The following is a 19,541-nucleotide window of genomic DNA, read 5'->3' as shown; positions in this document are numbered from 1 at the left end:
TTGTACTAGTGGGGTCTGCAGGGGGTAGACTTCAGACAATGCTCATACTTCTCGATACAAATACCTATGGGTCATGAGTGTGAGGTTTTTGACAAGAGATGATCGAAACAATAGTGGTACTATCTTAGGCTTATGGGTCCATTTTAAAGGATGCTAAAGCACTCTTAGTCTGCCAGTCCTGTTCATTTAGCAAAGGAGGCTGGGGCCCAGAAAGTACAAGGGGTTTACTAAGATCACACACATCTTATAGTAGACCTAAGACTAGAAGCAGGGCATAAAGGCTAGCTCATCTTAGTGTCCTAACCTCATTGCCAGTATCAAATAGAGGTGTTTTAGGATTAAATAGACACATCAGTCCCAGCAGTGCCATATAAGGCATTCTGACCTTTACCATGTGCAGTGAGTGGGCATCTATTATTTGATCTGCCCAGCTCACCTTTTGCAGAAATCGCCCTTCCTGCTGATCCACACCGCTGTAGAAAGAACTGCCATGTTCTATCTGCATAGTTTAGGACTGGGCATCTATTGCAAAATGAGCCAAAAACCCATTGTCTAGGAATTTTGGTACTATTTGTGAGAGAAAAATGGAGGTGATTCTGTGTGAGATATTGGAACTCTAGCAGGTTTTCCCTTTTGTGTACTGCAAATGAGAGAAAGCTTGTCTGCTGAGAAAGAAAGACAGAGAATATGAAACTGACAACAGAGAGAAGAAAAAAGATATAGGAAGTCTTGATGGTGTTAGAGTCTCTCGTTTTAGTTCATTGTTGTATTTCTGTCCTTTGGGAGCATAATACGCTTCTCTATTCTTCCAATAAATTAAGTTAGTAGAGCTGGTTTTGTTCATTGCAATGTAAATATTCCTAACTAATTCACCATAAAATTATGCCTCTAACTTTTGTATACCATCTGTGTTCCCCCAACTTTCAAATGTCTGAATTTTTCCAATTTTGTACCTTTGTCTCAAACTTCTCATATATAAGCTGTGAGAATCCCAGAGACCTAAAGAATTGTAAGTGCAATAAGAAGCCAAATTCTGAGTTGGTTAACAAACATGGATTAAGCTGCTGCTGGGGAATGTAAAGAATTCTTTTGTTTGAGATCATGGAATACTATATGAAATTGTACCCACATGGATGACAAACAACCAGTACAGTTTAAGGAATTCCTATAAAAAGAATTCTACTTTGATAAAATCAATTTTGGGAAAAGCAGAAAGTTTTTATACAGCAAATTAGAATAGTGATTTTTTTTTTTTTTTTGAGACGGAGTCTTGTTCTGTCACCCAGGCTGGAGTGCAGTGGTGGTGTGATCTTGGCTCACTGCAAGCTCCGCCTCCTGGATTCACGCCATTCTCTTGCCTCAGCCTCCTGAGTAGCTGGGACTACAGGTGCCCGCCACCACACCTGGCTAATTTTTTTGAAGTTTTTAGTAGAGACAGGGTTTCACTGTGTTAGCCAGGATGGTCTCGATCACGTGATTCTTATACTTTGTTTAGAGCACTGGACTACTTTAGAAATCAGATGAAAGCTTTAGAAAATCTGACCAGACTAATACACATTTGCATACATTTTGATGGATAATTTTAGAGAGATCACAGGTGCCCTTGGATCTGAGAAATTAATTTCAAGTAGTTTTATATTTCTTTAGATAGTTCAACACTCTCTCTTTGACCACTGAAGACAAGGGAAAGGGGAGATTTGTAGGGATCTGAATCAGACTTAAGCAAGTAACTAACAATGTAACAAACATATCTTTCACTGTTTTGGTCCCGCTGTATCTGGATGAAATTCACATTCCTTGGCCTGGCACACAAAACCATTTATATTCTAGTTCTTGCTTATCTCCCCAGCTTATCTTCTTTTAGTCCTATATACGTATCTTCTTCTTTGGCCACAAAAAACCTGAAAAATTGAAGCTGTTTTATACCTTTTTGCCATTATAATGCTGTTACCTCTGTTCTAAAAGCCCTTCTTGCCATATATGCCTTGACTGTTTGGGTTCTTACTCATTCTTCAAGACTTGGCTAATTGTTTACTTCCTGTGGGAAGCTTTCCCCAGCAGCCCCAGGCTGGGCAAGGTGTGAATCTTTGTAGCTCCCCAACCCATCACAGCACTCCTACTGGATGTTGTCTATGTCTGCTTCAAGTATTACCTCTACCAGAGATCCAGAGGCTGGGCCTGTGAGATAGTTTTTATGTATCCTTGAGGTCTGGCTAGTGACTGGCACACAGTAGGTTGTCAAGACATGTTTAATGAATGAATAAGTGAATGAATGAATGATTTCCTCAGGGACAATAAGAAACTTGCTTTACTGCTTTACCAGACCCCTGCTTCAATTTCCCTTTCTAAAAAGTGGGACAATCAATTCTGTTTGTACAGGAATGTGAGAAGAATCAATTATCACAGAGATGCAATAAATTCCTTAAACAAGAGGCAAAATAAAAGAGCAAAGTATATTTTTTATAATCTTATTCACAACAGACTTAACACTCAAGGAGAAAAGCATTTGCTGTTGTTTCTTGCATGGCAAGAGGCTTGCCAAAATGGGTACTATTTTCTAAAATATTTCAACGTGTGAAGTGCATGAGGAGGCCTCCCGTCATTTTAAGATGAATTATGTTCTAATCCGGGCATTTAAAAAACAACAACAGAAAAACTCAGGCTGTTTTTCAATTCTGTCTACAACTTCTTCTGGCTAAATGCTGGGAATATTAAAATGGGTTTTAACTGCTTGCCAGATTTTTTTTTTTTCTTTCTTCTTTTTAATCAGAGAGGCTATTACATTTTAAAATGTGATGTCTGGGGAAAAGGTCACCCTCAGTTTCTGGAAGTTGGAATTAAGATGTTAAAATAGATCTCATAACCACTCTTTATTTTCATGGCAGTTTGTGAATCGGTCACAAGCTTTGGAAGGACACCCAGACGTGTGCTGTGCTACAAGTCTAATTTCTTGGGGCAGGTGGCAAGCCCATCACCAAGTGATGGCAATAGGTCTCTGCAAACCAGCAAGGACAGAAACTAACCCACACTTGAGTTCTTTTGCCTCCTTCTTTGCCCAAGGAGAATCTTGAAGTCAAAGACAGTCTGACATCAAGGGTTTGGGAGAAAATCAAAACCCACAGGAGAGAGCCCCATCCAGCATCAGAGAAAAGGCCAAGTATCCATGAAAACCTTTCCCCAAACTCTGTATGCCCCAGGTGCATACCATATGTTCAGTTTTGCTTTGAGACATCTCAGGGACTTCAGGCTCCATTGGAGGGGCTGGGGCTTTCTTTTCATTCTTCCCTGAACAAGAATGAAAAAAAAAAAAAAATGGAACAGTTTAGCTTCATCTCTTTGTTTAATACATACGTATACACCAGTCAACAGCAACTAAAAATAGAGGCTTTGTACTGTGGTTGGCACTGTGTTAAGTAATGGGAACACTGATGAGTGAGAAAAACCTGGTTCCCACCTTGGTGGACCTCAGATTTGGAAGTAGATGTTAAACAATGACTCTAAATTATTATTTAGTCACAAGTTACTATAAATAAAACTAAAGAAAAATATGAGAAAATAGGAAAGTGTTTAAGCTTATTTGGGGCAGGGGTAACAGTGGTGGGGGTTTTGGAGGAAGTGACACAAATTTGCAACCTGAAGGATTGATTTCAGTTGTGTTTGTAGCACTTATCACCACTGAAGAGGAGTTATCTAGGCAAAGATGATGGTGGTGATGCACACAGAGCAGAGAGTTCCAGAAAAGCAGAGACAACAGCCTGTAGCAAGGCCCTAAGAAAGGCTTTTATAACTTAGGGAGTTGAAGGGATGTCTTCCTGTGGTCCTGCCTCTTAAGAACCTCTGTCCCTCCTTTTACACACATGTGCATCCAAAGGACCACCCACAACCTTTCTCATCTTCCTTCCTTGCTCCTTTCAATGGTCAGTGGTACTGGATGGGAAGAGGTTGAACAGCCTCATCCCTAATCCAGTGGATTCTGTTTTCCAGGCACTACTTGCTGCAGGCTGCTGCCTTCATGAATAGAAGAGATTTCCATGGGATGCAGGCAAAACACAAACAAACATTAAGACCTCTGGAAATCCTCTAAGCCTTACTGTAGGTATCCTTCATTGATCACTCAGTACCTTCCATCTGACTTGGTGACTTATTTATTTTGCAAGTCTGTGTGATGACCATACAGCACAGGTTTCTGGGATCCTCAGCTTTATTATTCAGTGCATAATTCAGATATGCCATTAACAAATGTATATTATTTCTAAATTGAGTCTCACTATTTTTAATAAGAATGATTAATCAATAAATTTTAAACAAAGGAGACAGTGTACCATAGTGGTGGAGAGTATAAGCTCTGGAGCTAGATGCCTTGGCATTGATTCCTGGCTTTGTTCCTTGTTAGCTGCATGACCTTGAGCAAGTTAGTTGTCCTCTCTGTGCCTCAGTTTCCTCTTCTGTACAAAGGGGATAATGACACCTATAGGCTATTGTAAGGATTAAATGGACCAGAAAGTGTAAAGCAAGTATCTGAAACACAGAAAGTATTCAGTAAATGTTAACTAATAGTGTTATCTAGGTAAGGATGTTTTTATAAATAAATTCATATACCAATTTAAAAGTCTTTTATTATACGGACTTTTAGTATCACACTTATGAATCATTACGGAAGTTCTCCCTCAGTTTCTTGATGAAGAAGAAATGTGATTTCATAATCTTCTTTGAAGCCCCAGCACCCCTCATTAGAATTAAATACTCAATGAATGCATGTTGACTAAATGAATGATCATGTGTCCTAATACATATTTTGAAAAATAAAGTCACTAGATATTTAGTGCCATTTTTCCAATTTCTTTTCTAGTCCTGGGAGAGGAGTGATTTTTCTCTGTATTTCTTTATTCTCTCATATCTACCCCAGATGCTATATAGAGCAAACCTTAATAGTGGCTAAATGAAGACAATGATGGCATCCAGTTAGGGCGGCCCCTTCAAGGCAGATCTTATTTGATCTGTTGAACGTTTAAGTTGTCATGAGAACCCATCATCACCTAGCAGCATTGGCTACTGCTTATTTCAACCAATATGTGAAAGAAAAGCTTTCTGTTTATTATAAAAGGTTCAAAATACTCTGAATCATACAGCTCTCCTGTTAAAGGGATTCTTGAAGCAGTATGTGAGGAAAGGGGAGGAGATGAACAGACAGACCTAACATCTAACCCTGATTCTTCTCTTTGCCAGCTTCGAGCTTCTGGGTCCTAATTCTTTCATTTGTGAAATTACAGAAATTTGCAATAATACTGTGGAGATTAAAAAAAATCCTATGTAAAATACCTAATACAGGAAAGATGCTCAATTCAAGGTATTATTATCTGTTGTTGTGTTATTATTATTATGTACCCTTAAGCAAATCGAGTTTCCCCAGAGAAGAGAAGCTAACATTAATTATGATGTGCCAGACATTATCCTTTTAAAAATAAAATCTAGAACCTAAACTTTGTCCTAGCCCTATTCCTTTCTGCTGTCTGCACTTCTAAAACTTCCATTAGGAAAAAGTACATACTAGTCTACTTGGTCTCCTTTAAGCTTCCCTTTCTCCTTCCTAATAGCTAATAGCATATAAAAAGGTAATGGCTTGCACATGTAAAAATTGTTTGAAAAACCGGAAGCAGAGCTATTTTTTTTCTTTCTAACACAGCAAGAAGGATAAATAATAACCATCTGTCTAGTCTGCCAGTTGAAGATTTGTACCAGAGGAAATAAGCCAAGCTGGCTTGTAGAGATTTCCAGGTGTTGGAAGGCCAGGTTTTACAGGGTTTCCAGTGAGTTCTGATAGTTACATAGCCAGCGCTCCTGTCTGCCCTCACTAACGACTTGAAGTCAGTAGCCTTTAGCACTGGCTGCATGTTAGACCCACCTGGGCGGCTTTAAAAATTACCAGTGCTCAGGCATAACACCAGATCAATTAAGTCAGAATCTCAGGAGGTAAGAACCCAGCTCAGTACTTTTTAAAAAATTCCCTAGGTGATTCTAAAGTAAAACCAGGATAGAGAACAACTGACTTTAATAAAAGCTTCTGGCTTCAGTGGGCCTACTGAATGAAGCTTTTGTGAGAAGAAAACTCATATATATCAAATATCTATAAATGACAGACATTTCCACATAATCTAAAGAATTAACCCTGTGAGGTAGAAATTATCCCCATTTGACAGATAAGGAAACTGAGGCAATGAACATTTTAGTTCCCTCCTTAAGACAACAGAGGCAGGGTTACATCTGTGGCTTGAACTAATTCATTCATGTAAGAAACATTTAAGTGCTTACTATATGCTGGGCACTATAGGAAAGAATCTTTCCTTCATAGAGTGTGCATTCTGGTGGTGAGAACAAAGAGATGCGTCAAAGAATGTCAGGTAGTGATAAGTGCTATAAACCACAGCTAAAACCAGTGATTGGGGGATGGAAAGTAATGATAGTTGCTATTTTAGATAGAGAATTCACCAATGACCTCTTTAAAGAAGTGACATTTAAATAAAACCCTGAACGGAGGAGAAACAAGAGAGCAAGCTGTGAAAACATATGGGTAAAGAGCATTGGAGGAAAATGTTACAGCAAAGACAAAGACCATGAGGTAGGAGTGATTGGTGCACCAAGCAATAACTGAGAGCAGAGCCTGGGTGAGGCAGAATGACAAGGGAAGAGAAACGGGTGAAGTGTTCACAGGGCTAAAAGGCCCCATGGGCCACATGATCTGACTGTAGCTTATTTCTGTGTGTGTGTGTGTGTGTGTGTGTGTGTGTTTGTGTGTGTGTGTGTGCTTTTCAGCATTCATTTTTTTTCCCCCTCTGGTGATTCCCTCCTTCATTATCCCCTTCTGAAGATAGCAACTATGTTTTGCTTTGTGGTAACTGCTCCTACCCCATCCCAATGCACTATGGTTTGGTTGGATTGACTCTCCAGTTCCAAGTCCAAGCTTGATCTCTGATTAGTTTAAGCCTATCATGGTATCCTAATCACAGTCTTGGTTCAATGATGGACATAAAATTCAATCTGAGCCTCTATATGAGAAGAAATACATGCTACAGTTTCTTAGATAGTAAAGTTCTCTCCTTCTTGGGAGAACACCTATCCAAAGAGCATGCTGTGAGGGTGTGATGGCCATAGCTACCATAGCTATTTTGCTATTGCAGAATGTCCAAGTAGTTGAGGGACTACCGTATAGAGCCTGAAGATGATGCCAACAGCAGGTAAGGCAGATCAGAGAGTCAGAAAGAAGGCAGATCCTTGATTTTGATATTTGAATGACTAGATCAAACCGTTCTTGAAGTCCTTGCTGCTGCCAGAATTTTCAGCTAAATAAACCAAAATCTTTATATTGTCTAAGCCAATTGCGTTTGCTTTTCTGTTCCTTCAAAAGATGTAGTTCTAATTAGTAACTAGTATGAGTATTTTTTTTCCTTAGCAAAAGGGAGGCCAACCCTTCACCATTTTTCTGTTTTCTTGAATGATAGATAGGTATTCAAGAAATGGTTGAGGGGTGTCAATGAGCCTCTTACACTACTTCTCATTTCCTTTGAATCTTCCCTTGTCAGCAGTCATACCAGAACTCTGCTGTCTGCTTTCTGCATGATCTTCTTCCTGTCTCTCGTTCACAGGCTCCACAGTGAAGAGATTCAAATTTGAGCTCATACTTCATTTTTGTGAAATACTATTTTAGACATTAGACCTTACCATGTTTAGAGGGCCTAAGCTCTTTTTATATTTGTCTTAATGGGAATTCATCATATTTCTTGGATCTGTGGCTTAAAGTCTTTTACTACTTTTGGAAGGTTCTCAGTCATAATTGCTTCAACTTCATCTTTATTCTCTTTCTCCTATTTTTCTTTGACTTCAGTTACATGTATGTTAGATGTTGTCACCATTTCCTATGCGTCTCTTGCATACTTTTTTTTTGACAGGGTCTCACTCTTTTGCACAAGCTGGAGTGTAGTGGCATAAGCAGAGCTCACTGCAGCCTCGACCTCATGGGCACAAGTGATCTTCCCATCTCTGCCTCCCAAGTAGCTGGGACTACAGGCATGCACCTCTATGCCTGGCTAATTTCTTTATTATTTGTAGAGACAGGGTTTTACCTTGTTGCCCAGGCTTGTTTCAAACTCCAGGGCTCAAGTGATCCTCCCACTTTGGCATCCCAAAGTGTTAGGACTATGGATGTGAGCCACTGTACCCAGATTCTTACATACTTTTAAATGTATTACATCCTAATTTTTCATCCATGCTTCAATCTGGATATTTTCTATTGAATTATATTACAGTTCACTAGTCCTCTCATCAGTGATGTCTAATCTGTTAAACCCATCTATTGAGCTTTTAAATATTAATTTTTATAAATTTAAGTCTAGATATTCCATTTGATTCCTTTTATAGATTCAAATTCTTTGCTGAAAATTCCCCATCTTGTCATTCATTTTCTTGAGCATATTAATTACAGTTATTTCAAAATCTATGTCCTGTTTTACATCATCCATGGCAATTTTTAATTGAAGCTGGACATACTATATGAAAAACTTAAGAGATTTTTGTATGATACCTCCTTTCACAGAGAGCTTTTCCCCCCCTACTGTCTGGTAGTTCAATTTGAATTCCAAGTAAGAGTCTTTGAACAAATATTCTTTTGTATGTTATCTAATCTTCTAGTTGTTCTTCCCAGGAGGTTTGGCTTGCTAGAAAGTAGTCTCTCCTTGTCATTAGTGTAAGTCACAGATAATAAGTATTTCTGTGAAAATTATATGTACATTGAAAAACAAGTTCCCAGAATTTTTATGATTGCTAATGATATAAATTTTCTAATAAAGGCAGTATATATAAAATGAGTCATCTTAATTAGGTTCATATAGCATCTTTGAGTGCAGAGGGGTCCTAGGAAAGAGAAAATTCACAGTTCTACACACCCATAAGGAGTATCTTTCTTTAGTTTCTGTATAACGCCCCTCCTTCCCTTTCATAATATCTACCTGTGGAGCAAAAGAATAGACAGAAAAAATGGCTCACTCAGTGCTTAAGAGCATTTAATCATCATAGATCCAGCAGTACAGAAACGAGAAGAGACCAAGACATCGACTAAGTAGATAAGCAGTGAGCTATCACAACAGCAATGCAACAGCAACACTACCCCAACTCTGTGGTTCTGGAGAGTGACACATTGCCTATGAAAATTAGTGATGTATTGCCTATTTTGTTTGTCAGACTCACAATCACCCTGTAAGAGCAATGGGGCAGGTTTGCATTTTTCTTTTACATTTTGCCTGTTTTAGAGATGAGAAAAATGAATCAGAGAGAAATAAAATAAGTGTCCCAATATAAGGTAGTTATTTAGTTGTGTGACACTTCAATTTATCTTTTTACATATTTTTCTGCTATTCCATATGCTATGATATTAATTGTGTAGCCCCCCACCCCAAATTTATATGTTGAATCCCTAATCTCAAAATGTGACTGTATTTGGAGACAGGGCCTTTAGAGAGGTGATTAAGTAAAAATGAAGCTGTTAGGGTGGGCTCTAATCCAATCTGACTGGTGTCCTTATAAAAAGAGGAAATTTAGACCTATAGGGATACCAGGGATGCACACACACACAGAGGAAAGCCATGTGAGGTCACTCAAGTATCCACCTAGCATCAGAAGAGCTACTGCTATAGTTTTTCAGCATTCTCAGCCCTACCCACGTGTGAAACCTCAGGTCAGGTGAACAGCCACGTGACATCACTTCAATAGTCTCCTCATTGAAAATGCTATGCTTTGTAAGAGATCCAAGTGCAGCCACCTTCTTAGAGCCTTAAACTATGTTGCAGTCCAAGAATCAGCTGTATGGAATCCCCTCTGAAGTCCTTCCTCCAGCTGCTTGGCATTTCCGTGGAGACCCTAGAACCATCTGTGTGGTGACACTAGCTATGAGATTCTGATAATAGTACCCCTTCTTCTATGTTCCCTCAACCTTAAGGTGGTAGCTGCTTTCTACAGTTACTAGTGTCTGGGTTACCTCCCTGTAGTGGATTGAATTGTGTCCTCAAAAATATGTTCAAGTCGCAATCACTGGTACCTGTGAATCTGAGCTTATTTGGAAACAAGATCTTTTTAGATGTAATCAAGTTAAGATGAAGTCATTCTAGATTAGGGCAGGCCCTACTTAGAATGACTGGTGTCTTTATAAGATAAAGAAGAGGAACACTTGGATACAGAGACACACAGAAGGCAGAAAGGAGAAAGCCTTGTGAAAACAAAGGCAGAGACTGGAGTTACACAATAAGAAGCCAAAGGAGGCCTGGGGCTACTAGAAGCTGAAACTGGCAAGAAAGAACTCTTCTCTAGAGTGTTCAGAGGAAGTCTGGCCACGTGTACACCTTGATTTTATATTTCCAGCCTCCAGAACTGTGAGAGAATAAACTACTATTGTTTTAAGCCACCAAGGTTGTGGTATTTTGTATGGCAGCCCTGGGAAATGAATATACTCACCATATTCTTTTTTATCCTTCAGCCTTTGGATATTTACATAACCAATCCCCTTTAGTAAATTCTCTCTGCTTGAAATACCTAGTAAGATTTCTTAGGTTTTTCCACTTGGATATAGACTGATATATTTAATCCCAGACACACACACACACACACACACACACACACACACACACACACACACACACACATTTAGTACTTTGGATTTTGATCCAAAGGGCAATCAGTAAATGGTTGATGGATGTAGTAAATAGAAAAACTACAACAGCAGATTGATATCAATGCATATTTTTTCACCTGTCATATTTAAAACTTGCTAATTGCTAAATATTTTCCCCAATGCATCGTTACAATTTTCACTTAATAATATGTCTTGGAAATCTTCCTGTAGCAACCCAGCCATGTTATTTTACAACTGCATCATTTTATCAATTGGTTATATTGTAATTTAATTAAAGAGTCCACAAAGGATCTTTCTGTTATTTCTGTTTTTAAAAATGTTTACCAAAAAAGCTACACTAAACATATATATACTCTCACATTTTTTTTTTATTGAGACATCAATAGAATAAATACCCAGCTATGAGCTTCTTTGATCTAAGCGACTGTGCACTTGAAATTCTAATAAATAATACTAACGTCTGTAAATGTACTGCATTCATCTTTAAGGGCTACCATAGAGAATGTCTCATGATAAAATAAAACTTGGAGAGTTGTGCCTTTTATGATCTAACTGGCCTAAAAGAATAGCCATTAACGTGATTCTCACTCCCATTTTTCCTTCACTGGGGAGCTATTTACATTTCTGAGAGAAATGAGATGAAACCCAACAAGCAAACCACTCAAGCTAGGCAGCATAGTCAACAATAGCTGTGAAAAATGGAAGGTCTCTCTGGAGCAAAAAATAATGGAACTCACCTGTAGGCAAATCAGATAACAAATCAGAAGAAGCTGTGCTCAGCATCTCAACAAAATTCTGCCATCTGTGCAAGAAAAGGAAACAAAAATTGGTGATCAATATGATTTCCCTGAAAGAATGTCCAGTGAAACTCTGTTTATATTGGTAGTGATACTGAATAAGCTTTTTGATACTTCTATCATTTAGGGTCCAATGCAGGAAACAAACTACTTTATATATGTCTATTAAAAAGGGCTTTGATATAGGAAATTACTGCAAAGCCATTAGAACAGAAGTTGGAGTGTGCTGCTAAGTTTAGGGTCAGACCTCAGCAGATATGGTCCAGAGATCAGGGAACACCAGGAAAATCTGGCTGATGTCTCAGTTGCCCCTAGCTATGAAGTTGTCATTAGGCAGTACAAACTGCTTTCTGGCCACTGGAAAAACAAACACTTGCCAGTTTCTGGAGTTGTTACTGCTGTAGATATAAACAAACAAACAAACAAACAAACAAGCAGTCTCCATGCCACTGGCCTCTCATCACTGCTTCTGACTTTCAAATTTCATGAAATTGCATCTCACTGATAGATCTTAAAACAGTTCTAGAACTTTGTGTCAAGAGGGTTTCAGAAAAGTTCTTTTTAGCCTTCACAAGTATGGAAAGCATTACAACACAGAAAAAAACATAGAAGGGGATAAATATGGGTGCTGAGTGCAAGAACACAATAGTCAGTGAATTCCCAAATGGAAATTACATTGAGTAATATGTCTGCAAGTGAAAACCAGGTAATTTAAAGCTTAAAAAGTACTTTAGCAAAGCTTTGACATTGAAAACTACTTATGTTTGCTTGCCCAGCATCCATTCTCCATTTATATATAAATATGCTCTTCTCTGGGGTGACAGCTACTGGTTTCCTTTTGGATACCGTGGAGACGGGACTACGGTATGGTCAAAGTCCCATACCCTGCCCTAGCCAACATTGTGATCTCAATCTATTTATCCCTTCCTCTCTTCTTCCCTCCCTTGCTTCTTCTCTCTCTCCCACTGTCTCTGCCTCTATCTCTGCCTTAATGTTTGGTTCTAGTCCTTCCTGAAGTTTTATTTTTCTCCAATTTTGTGTTAATTCATAACCTTTAAAAATATTTCTTTTTGCTTGTGTTAGCAAAAGACAGTTTCTGTTGCTAGCAACCAAACATCAACTAAGTATCTTTATCTTTCTCCATCTTGTCCATTAGAAGAAGTCAAGTAAAAATGAAGAGCAAGTTGGGAAATATATGGGCTTGGTTTTTAAAGAAAAGTTCTAATGTCATATGACTTTATTTTCTTTAAATAAAATGATGAGTTAAATAAGTAACTAGTTTATTTTTCTTAGACTTCATGAAGCCTTTCCTATATATGACATAATGTTTAGAGGAATTATTTGGTCAGGATAAGTATGATATTGGGCTTTGAACATGTGGCCTCCAGAGTTTCATGCCACTTTGGGCACATGAATAGACAGATAAGTGATGGATATGCAGGACTGCCAGTCAGATAAGCTGATGACTATATCAGATGCTGCAGGTCGATGCTGCAGGTCTAGGAAGATAAGAGAAAGTTGAACAAGAAGTAGCAAGCACTCTTAAGGAATATTAATAATTATATAAAGATCTGATATTAGCACAGATCTGCAAATAAACTACAGTAGAAGCATCTCCTGTCTTCTACACTTGTTGCAATTTCTTTCCAGACTATTTTAAGTCCAGGTTTATGGCTGCAGCACCTTCTGACCCTTTGATTAAAAAAAAAAACCATAAAACAGCAACAACAACAATAAAAACCTAGATCCATTAATATTTACACATTACACAACATGTATTTTTTCAGAGATGTTAGGAGTTATCAGGTAGTGTTCAGATATCAGGTATGATATGAGATAAGGCCTTTGCATAAAATGACAACAGAAAATTTCCTGCCCGTTCTTGATTATATGCTGACAGTGGGGGAATCAGATTGAGGGAAAATTTTTTAACGATTGAATTTGGATATTGCCTGATTTGAATGGTATAGGGCTTACATGACCAATACAATTTTTAAGATCCTTCTAACAAAATATTTCTTTTCTCCCACATTCTTTACATTACCCCAAGACCTTCAAAGTGCTGTTCACAACTTAAATTTGGGAGTGGGCTCTAGTTGCCATAACAGGCACTATAATTCTAATAACAAAAGTAGGTACCAAACCTCCAATGTCAAGCCAGACAGGTCAGGACTGGAGGACAAGTTCTGTGAGCCTGATTCTAGATTCAGGCAGACCTGATTTCAAACCCCACTTTAACTGAGGTTTTCAAGTTAAAATGGCATGGAGTGAATATTCTGAGTACTTTTTGTGCATTATCTCATTTAATTGAGACAACCATCTTATGGGGCATGTAAGTGACTTGCCCAAGGGCACATGGATCAATGGGACAGCCAGGATTTATGCCCTGACTCCAAATCTATCTGAACATAATGTAACTTGACTTCAATTATATTTTTGTGATCTCTGCAGTTCCATGGACACGGCTGTAGTGTCTTCTGACATTTATTATTGCAGAAGTCTGATGTCAGTCTGATTTTTGGTCATTTATAATTAATTTTTTCTTTATTTGCTTTGGTTTAGTTTTATTGGGTTTTTGGCCTGGATCCCTGAATAATTGCTTTTGTCTTTATAATATAAAAGTTTTGTTGGAATGATGTGCATACATTTTTTCTTAATTGAGCTTATGTCACACTGAGTCCCTTCAATCTCTACAGCTGTACCAGCTCTGCAAAGTTTCTTCAGTTGGGACTTCCATTTTTCTTTCTTTTTCCATTCTTTCTAGTTTCCTTTTTCACAATACCAAGGCCTCTGAGGTTGAATCTCTATTCTTCTTCTTTTATATCTACTATCCTCATTTTCTTCTTTGCTATTTTCCTCTAGATTTTGTAAAAGCCTCTTAAATTTGACATTATATATTGATTCCTGGTTACCTCTTAATTCTGCTATGGAAATTTTAGTTTCCTTGAAACCATCCATATTTACCAAAATTCTTTCTAGTTTCCTCTGTTCATGTTTTGTGCTTTTTGAGTTTCATTTTTGTGTCCTTTTAATCTCATTATGTTGATTACTTTCCAATTCATTTCAGTAGAGGACATGGCTTCTTATACTCTACAAAAAAATCAATGGTTTTCTAAATTTTTCTTAGAGTATATCAATTTAAAAGGTCTGTTGAGATTTGGAGCCTGCAGAATTGTGGCTCCCTTTCCATGTTTTGTAGTGTGTGTGTTTTTTTAAAATTAGGTCTTATGCTTCAAATGAGTATCTATTTGTGTTCGGTACAACCCAGCAGATGAGTTGCATTGATTTCCTTTGGCCTTGCTCACTGCTCACTAGACCTGAAGTCAACGGCAGATGACAACTTCCATCTACTCCTGGTGCCTCTTAGGTATACACCTGGTACACCTTGATAGGGCAGAGATAGGATCTTCTCGCTACATTTGTTGTATATCACATACCCCATATTGGTATAGTGTGCAGTAAGCTATATGCTCCTCATCATATACAACAGACAGTGATCTTCCTCTCTGTACTAACCTCTACAACTTTATTATCAGATATTACCTTCATCAGATGCAAGCACCATAGTCATATTTTCCCTTTCCCACCTTGCTTACTTCAAATTTCTACTGTCATTCTTGACAGTTGAGCTCTCCAAATAGGCACAGAAGAGTTGTGTGTGATTAAGTACACATGTGTGTATCCTTGGGCAGGGGAGGGAGGGAAAGGAGACGTGGGAACCATAGTGCTCAGGCTGCACAAGAAAACAGCACTTGTGTAATTTTCTTGTTGGTGAAGACTTGGGTCCCCAAATCAAGGGGAAGATTGTGGTGAAGGGATAAAGTATTTTTTGTTTTCTGCACTTCTTATAGGTGGATAGGGCACAGCTTGGGGCATGCAACTCATTTATTTTCCCACATTCCATTTATTTATAGTTAGTGAAGATTTTTTTGGTACATTCTGACACTGGAGTCCCTATTAGTCAGTTTTTGCTACTCATATGTTGTTTGTCTCTTTCCTTCTTCACAGAAATTTTAGTTAGGGGTTGTTAGGCAGATGTTATTTTATACAAAAAGCCTCATATGTTAAAAAACCAAACAAACCTAAATGCACTAAACACACAAAATGTAGGCTATTTTACTGAAACATCCTTGTAATACTGATGAAGGTAGTTTCAGCTGGCATGCTGTTCTATGAGGGTTATGAAGGCTTAAGTCAAAAGGTTTGCCAGTGTTCACCTCCTAAGCCCATTACCTTTTTGCCTCCTGAAATGTATGTTCCAGCCATAATGAACAGTATGTAGTTCTCCAAACTTATTTTTGCTTGGCTTTTGTCTCAGCACATACTGCTCCTTATCTCTGAAATACTCTTCCGTGTCCCTTACCTGGTTAGCTCCTACAAATCCCACCAAGCTCAGCCGAGACATAGTATAGAATATTGATAAAGAGTCAGCTCTGTTCAGACTGCCAGGATCAGAAATTAAGTCCCATGATTTGAAGAATTGCCTTCAGAATCCTGTAATCCTCTACTTCAGTCAAGGGAAACAAAATATGCCAGAAGGAGGAGTCAGACAGGAGGATTACCGAAGAGGCCTTTAGCCTTTAGGGACTATATTAGTTTGCCGGGGTTGTGTTATGGTCTAAATGTTTATATCTCCCCCACATTCATGTACTGAAATCCTCACTCCCATGGTATTAGGAGCTATGGTCTTAGGGAAGTGATTAGGCCATGGGGGGCAGAGCCCTCATGCATGGGATTAGTGTTCTTATAAAGGAGGCCTGAGACCCTTTTCTGCTTTCACCATAGGAGGTCACAGTGAAAAAAATATCTGTCTCTAAAGAAGTGGACCCTCATCAAACACTAAATCTGCTTGTGTCTTGATCTTGGACTTCCTGACCTCCAGAAATCTGAGAAATAAATTTCTGTTGTTTATAAACCACCAAGTCAATAGTATTTTGTTATGGCAGTCCAAATGGTCTCAGACAGGCTGCCATAACAAAATACCACAGATCACATGGCTTAAACAACAGAAATTTATTTTCTCACAGTTCTGGAGGCTAGAAGTCCAAGATCAAGGTGTCAGTAGGTTTAGTTTCTTCCAAGGCCTCTCTCCTTGGCTTGCAGATGGCCACTTTCTTGCTGTGTTCTCTGTGCATGGTCTTTCCTCTGTGCACGTACATCTCTGGTGTCTCTTTGTGTCTCCAAATGTCCACTTCCTATAAGGACACCCTTCAGATTGGATTAGAACCCAAACTAACAGTCTCATTTTAACTCAGTTATCACTTCTTTATTTTTACTTTTTGGGGGATGGAGTCTCACTTTGTCACCCAGGCTGGAGTGCAGTGGTACGATCTCAGCTCGCTACAAACTCTGCCTCCTAGGTTCAAGCGATTCTCATGCCTCAGCCTCCAGAGTAGCTGGGACTGCAGGCACGCGCTACCATGCCAGCTAATTTTTGTATTTTTAGTAGAGGCAGGGTTTTCCCAGGTTGGCCAGGCTGGTGTTGAACTCCTGACCTCAAGTGATCTGTTCACCTCCGCCTCCCAAAGTGTTGGGATTACAGGCATAAGCCACCATAACCAGCCTATCACTTCTTTAAAAGGCCCTCCAAATATAGCCATATTCTGAAGTACTAGGGATTAACACTTCAATATGTGAACTTTGGAGGGATACAATTCAGCCTTTAACAGCCCTAACAGAAGGAAGAGTCAAAGAAGCCTAACTTTTGAGAGTTAGCCAAGCCAAGGAGAGAGGTCTTTGAAGAAACTAAACCTACTGACACCTTGATCTTGTCCTTCTAGCCTCCACAACTGTGAGAAAATAAATCTCTGTTGTTTAAGCCATGTGATCTGGTAAGGAAAGGTTGCTTCCAAGCTCTGGGCTTCTTTGGATAATACCTGCCCCTGGAGCTTAAATGTTTCCCTCTTTGGTATTCATACCTTACATTCCTCCTGGGTCCTGGAGAAGAGGGCAAGAGATACTAAACTGAAATCCAGAACTCTGTTTAGCATCAGGCCCAAGGGTGAAGCCAGCTCTGGAACTTAGGCAGTTTGGCTAAAGCCTCTGTGCCTAGCCATTATCTTATAAACTGAGTTTCATAGGACTTGTAGGAGACCCAGTGTAGTGTAGTGACCAAGAGCCGAGACTGAAGGTAGAGAGCCTACATTTGACTTAGCCTTATTGATGAATTCATTTATTACTTGTGTATTGGTTTTAGTCTCTCTGTGCCTCTGTGCCTCAGTTTCCTCACTTGAAAAATAATATACCTACTTCATGGTAAAGTTGCAATAATTAAAAGAGTTAATATTTATAAAGCACTTATTATTATTTTCTGGAAGAGAAAAGGCAGCAGGTCTGATTTCTAAGGCACAGCCAACGGGCAGATCTATACTATATCTCTAATAGCTTGCTACCTAACACTTTTCCTATTCCCTTTATAAGTAATTGCTGAATCAGACATCTCATGTTTCCTTCATCTTCTAAAATCCTCTGGTTGTTCCTGGGATTAGCAAAACCAGTCTTTTTCAACTTAATTGCACTCTCAATAATGGGCCAGATGTGTATGATAAGTCCTACTTGTGACTGTGTCAATTGCTCCCCTCTATTCATGAAGCTTCCATAGCAGCTTTATTATTTATCCCTTCCCCCAACACAATTTGGCTCGTGTGCATGTGTTTTAAACTGGTTTGAGGCATTTAATTTTGCCAATACAATTTTAGAGTATTAGTTTGCCTCCTGTTCTCTCTCTGCCCTCCTTAATTACCATTTATTGCAGAGTCACACAGAAACATTAAATGCTAATTCTGATTTACATGTTCCTGGCCAAGAACACAGATAATAATTTCCATCCAACACAACCTGAACTCATTTTACATAAGGGTGATTCAGAGTAGAGATTTGAAATCATAATCAAGTCTTTCTCAAAATCGCCTTATCCTGGCAGTCATTCACTAATGTCTCTGCTAATTGGTAGGCAAATGGCAAAAAAAACAAATCTCCATGTTAAAACAACAACAACAACAACTTTGTAACAGGGTTTGTGAAATTGCTCCTCTCGTCAACTCTTACAACATGACAGTTTAAGGAGGAAACACAACTCATTTTATTTGGTTAGATGGGGCTAATCCCACATCACCATAATCCCTCCTGATGTTTTATTGATTCTAAAGGACATTTAGTCAGGAAGCAGCTCAGCACTAGAATACTGCTAATTAGCAAGCAGCCACATTCCAAATGGGTTCCCAATTGAACAGCAGATTAATGGACAATATGTACTATAATAATGATTCGTGCATTCAGCTTCTAAAATGTGTGTCTAAATTGCATCTTTAATCTCTTAAGGATATAGGTTTGCATACAAAGCCCTTAACAAAATGGATTTAATTCAACAAAAGAAGCTTTAGCCAATGACTGTTAAGGGATGAAACAGGTTTATTTCTTATAAATGCAATTCTTTTTTAGTTCTTATGGTTTTGATATCCTTGAACATTTAAAAGACAAAGACATGTGAGTAAAGAAATCAGTGTGCTTCTCTGATCTGCACAAAAACAGTGAGAAACTGAGAGTGTTGATAGGATGATAAGTAGCCTAACCTTATTTGCTCCCCATTTTCTCTTGGTCTCATATTCCTAATTCTTGGAATCTTGGTTCTGGATCTCAATTTTTAATCAACAAACATCTATTGAGTCTCTACTATGTGTAGGTATAATGTGAGCTTTGATACTTGCTTTTTCTTCCTTTAGATTGGTGCCTTTTTGGTATTAATTTTAGCCTTGTGATTTTATACTCAGCTCTTACCTCAGTTTTCTGTGTTTCCAGCTTAGCCACACCCCTCTCATTCATCCAACCACCCCCAAGGTTTTAAAGAAGGCAGACTGTCATGTCCAAAGCTGGCACAGTGGAAATTCATTGACTAAGCTCAGTATCATAACCTTATTATTCATATGTTCATTGATTGACGTGCCTCATAACCTTTACCCTTCATTTTCCTGTATTGCTCCATGTGATATGCCATATATTCTAACTTAGGTATTGTTTATCTTTCCCATTAGAATATCAGTTTCATGAGGAAAGGGGCTTTGTTTTTTTCA

General features: G+C 38.5%; 1 protein-coding gene across 2 annotated transcripts in view; it reads right to left on the bottom strand.

The window, feature by feature from the left end:
* C12H1orf87 (chromosome 12 C1orf87 homolog) overlaps positions 1–19,541 on the bottom strand; it is an 88,563-nt gene that overhangs the window by 7,677 nt on the left and 61,345 nt on the right. For both annotated transcript variants that reach the window (XM_010370665.2, XM_030913188.1), the window contains exons 9-10: positions 11,413–11,477; positions 3,206–3,285 (exon numbers count right to left, since the gene is read on the bottom strand). In XM_010370665.2, coding sequence (XP_010368967.1) covers positions 3,206–3,285; positions 11,413–11,477 — 145 coding nt within the window. The remainder of the gene's footprint in view (positions 1–3,205; positions 3,286–11,412; positions 11,478–19,541) is intronic.

Source organism: Rhinopithecus roxellana, chromosome 12 (genome assembly GCF_007565055.1).
Source record: "Rhinopithecus roxellana isolate Shanxi Qingling chromosome 12, ASM756505v1, whole genome shotgun sequence".
Lineage (NCBI taxonomy): Eukaryota > Metazoa > Chordata > Mammalia > Primates > Cercopithecidae > Rhinopithecus > Rhinopithecus roxellana.
Note: the sequence above shows the minus strand (reverse complement) of the source record. Positions and strands in the feature narration are given on the sequence as shown.